General features: G+C 35.9%; 1 protein-coding gene across 1 annotated transcript in view; it reads right to left on the reverse strand.

The window, feature by feature from the left end:
- The window catches only part of LOC107703570 (complement component C7-like), an 11185-nt gene that overhangs the window by 965 nt on the left and 6554 nt on the right, over positions 1–3666 (reverse strand). The window contains 6 exon segments of the mRNA XM_016506247.1: positions 51–232; positions 328–421; positions 497–685; positions 1421–1553; positions 1677–1764; positions 1845–2016. Coding sequence (XP_016361733.1) covers positions 51–232; positions 328–421; positions 497–685; positions 1421–1553; positions 1677–1764; positions 1845–2016 — 858 coding nt within the window.

Here is a 3666-nt window from a genome sequence, read left to right on the forward strand (position 1 = left end):
ACCCTTATTTACACTTTTAAAACGGTTTTGATATTTTATAAAGAGCCTACCATCACATGTCTCCCACTGATGGCAGTCCTGACAGGATGTGAATTTGGTTTCAGGCCAACTGCATGCACTATCTTGTAGCAAAGTAAATGTTTGCCCCAGACACTGCAAGGCCCCAAGCTGGCAGATGCTCATTCTGTTCACGCGTCCAGGACGCACAGAACCACAAATCTGGAATGATGTCCTGGTCAACATCACATAGAGATTTGACATTAATTCATGCTGCTTTGTATGGTCATTATTCGTTTTTGTATTCAATATCATAACTAATAAACTTACATGCATTCATATGGCATTTTGCAAACACACTGACCCTTTGCTGGTTTTTCCCATGGTTTGCAGAACAGGCTTGGTTGAGTGGGCACTGCTTCCACTATTCAGAAAAACAATATAAGTGATAATTGAAACCAAGTACCTCATTGGTGTTTATTAGGAATCTACAGCCTACCTGGGCTGCATCGGACACTCTCAGGTGTTGGATACCAGCTGAGACCAAGACGGCACATGATTTGTGCTTCGCCTTCTTTCTGCATCCCACTTGGGCATGACAGGGTCACACTTTCCCCGATCAGATAAGCTTGTTTTGAGGGTGTGGCAATGACATTACTCAGAACCGCTGGAGGATCACATGCTGTTTCTGGTGCACAATGAGAAGAAAATACGAGTAAGTAATCAATGCCTTAACAACTGCAGAGCAAAGTTTTGGCAACCATCCAGAACACTTCAGAATGACTCATACAGCAAATAAATAAATAAATACTGGCCAAAATATATTTTAAATACCTGTATATGCTAAATATCTGTTGTAAACAGTGAAGCTTAATGAAATATACTTTCATATACTTTCATATACTTCAAAATGTATTTCAGGGGAAAGAAAATACATTTCCAGTCTTACAGTAGCCTACATTTAGGCTAAATACAAATGTGGATGGAATAGCTTACTAGAGATCAAAACTAAATTTATCATATTTTAATAATCTTTATATATATTGGAACATTGTATATAGTATGTCCCTTGCTGATTTTTATTCAAATTTTATACATTCACGAGTTATATAGACAAATAAAAGTTTTCCTTCAAATGTGAAATGTGATTGTATTTTCTTGGATTGAAATATATGGAGAGCAAAATATGTTTTTAAATACTTAAAAAAAATACATTTATATTTTGTAATATATAAAAATATATATATAACAATATTATATAATAATATAATTTCATAAAAATATATAAAAAAATGTAAACACATTTTAGCAAATATATTTTTGGTCTTTTTTTTTTGTATATTTATATAAAAATATACAATTTGAAGACAAATATTTTTTTGCTATATGGGGAATTTCTTTCTTTTGTAGTTTAAAGAATTACTTTTGCACTCCATGGGCGATATCCTCCAGGTCAGGTTCTTTGTACACTCAGCGACTGGATTGCCAATGTGATCATGTCCGTCTGTGCAGGTGTACTCAATCTTACTGCCTACTGGATATGTGTCTTTAGGGTCCTGAATACATGATGGGTGAGATGTAAAACACATGTCTGTTGCAAGTTTTGTGTATTGAAGGGGTTTTCACTAATGTGCGTATTCCCACCCCCCTCCAGTTCCCTTGATTAGGGAGACAATTACCACAACAAATCCATTTGTCAAAGGAGGTGGAGTTTTACATGTCTTCACAGGTGTCACTGAGGGATCAAAGCAGTGGGGCTCCATCATCCTAGAGTATGAAAAATTGTCATGAGTCTAGATCTGAAAAAATCCAAATCCAAATAAAATGTAAGAATTGTTGATCCTCACTTGAGGTGTTCAAACTCAGGGTCCTCACAGCTTTTACGCTCTACGGTCTCTCCTATGCAATTCCTGCCTCCATTTCTTGGAGCAGGATTATTACACAAACGAGTCCTTGACTTTTGACCCTGAGAGCAGCTACTCCAGGCAGACCAACAGCTCCAGACTCCTTCAATCACTCCTATAAAGCAGGACCAGTTTGACATATTTGAGACAAGATGAACAGGCTTGTTACTTTTAACAAATAAACTGCTTTTATTCATATTTTACTAATGTAAAATTTTACACATAAAATGCTGAATCAATGCTTTCCCTGCTGACTCTTTAACATCACAATGAAAAGAAAATCTTATCTGCATTCATTGTAAATGTGAGTCATGAGCTGTCTGTATTCAATGTGGTGCAATAAAAAACACGTACCATGAAAAAAAACTGCAGAAGAACAATATTTAATGCAACCAGTGTAGACTGATTCATGATCAGATGAGTCAGGTTTTTTAGTGAATTACAGCATATAGTGCAAATTAGTCTGAATCCTAAACAAATTAGTGCAAAGTGTAATCTGATTTCTGAACTAATAGCTTAACCACAAGTTGTTTTAATGAATAGTTTGCAAACAAATCCTTCAATTCAGTGAACTGATTCATAGCAGGAACTGACTCAACTGAATCAATCCGACTTTCTTAAGGGGAGACACTGCAGGCAAAAACACTGTTTTTTCATGCACCTGTCAAGTTTGAGATTTTGGGCTTTTTGTTTCTTCATAAAGTGTTTTTTCAGACTAGTGGAAAGAAAACACCCAAAAGACATTGTTAAGTGTTTCTTTTATAGCACTTTATCTATTTGTGTCAATAGATTTAAATTACAATACATATTTTTAAAGGCCATTTTCTCAAAATGAGTTTTTTCTCCTAAACTGAGCCATAAATCTCCACTTCAGTAGCACTTACACACACCAAACTTCACATTTTTATTCCCGTCTATATCCTGAAGGTTTTAACAGAGTGATTTGTTCATATATAATTTGCTTGATTATATACAACATTTTAATCCCCCCAACAGCATTTTCTTCTCCCAAACTAAGACATCTAAGTGCCAAATTATCAAACTATTACAGTCCAATAAATCCAGCAAGAGACTAAACATAGTTTGCCAAGTCACAATTGCCCTCATACCCAACACCTCATTACTGGTAGACTTGGCACAGTCATTCGTAAGACACCATAATGGTTCTGTTGAATTTGTTATAGGGTGTGAAGGAGCTCTGCTAATAATGGTAAACACGGCTCTCAGGTTACTGAGATGATGACTATTTACGTCATATGACATTCAGGGACTCAGTATGGGGTATGAAAGCTCAAGGGAGGAAGGAAGTCTCCTCTGTTCAGAGAAAGACCATTAGTGTGGCCATATCTAATGTCAAAATCTATCTCCTGTGAAATTTAAGGTGGAAAAATAATGAGCTGTTCACACAGCTAGACAGGGCAAACAGTATGGTGGAGTATGCAAAAATGTTACTGTCTTCTAAAGGCCTGTTCACACCAAGGACAATGACTACAACTAAAGGTTTATAGTTCAGAGTTGTAATAATCATTCTAATTCTTTGAGAATAGGGAAGTCCACATCACAACTACAGGTGCATCTCAATAAATTAGAATGTCGTGGAAAAGTTCATTTATTTCAGTAATTCAACTCAAATTGTGAAAGTCGTGTATTCAATAAATTCAATAGAATTCAATAAATTCTAAATTCAATGTCAGAGGCGTCTTACCTGGGCTAAGGAGAAGAAGAACTGGACTGTTGCCCAGTGGTCCAAAGTCCTCTTTTCAGA

This window comes from Sinocyclocheilus anshuiensis, unplaced genomic scaffold (genome assembly GCF_001515605.1).
Source record: "Sinocyclocheilus anshuiensis isolate Anshui unplaced genomic scaffold, SAMN03320099.WGS_v1.1 scaffold330, whole genome shotgun sequence".
Lineage (NCBI taxonomy): Eukaryota > Metazoa > Chordata > Actinopteri > Cypriniformes > Cyprinidae > Sinocyclocheilus > Sinocyclocheilus anshuiensis.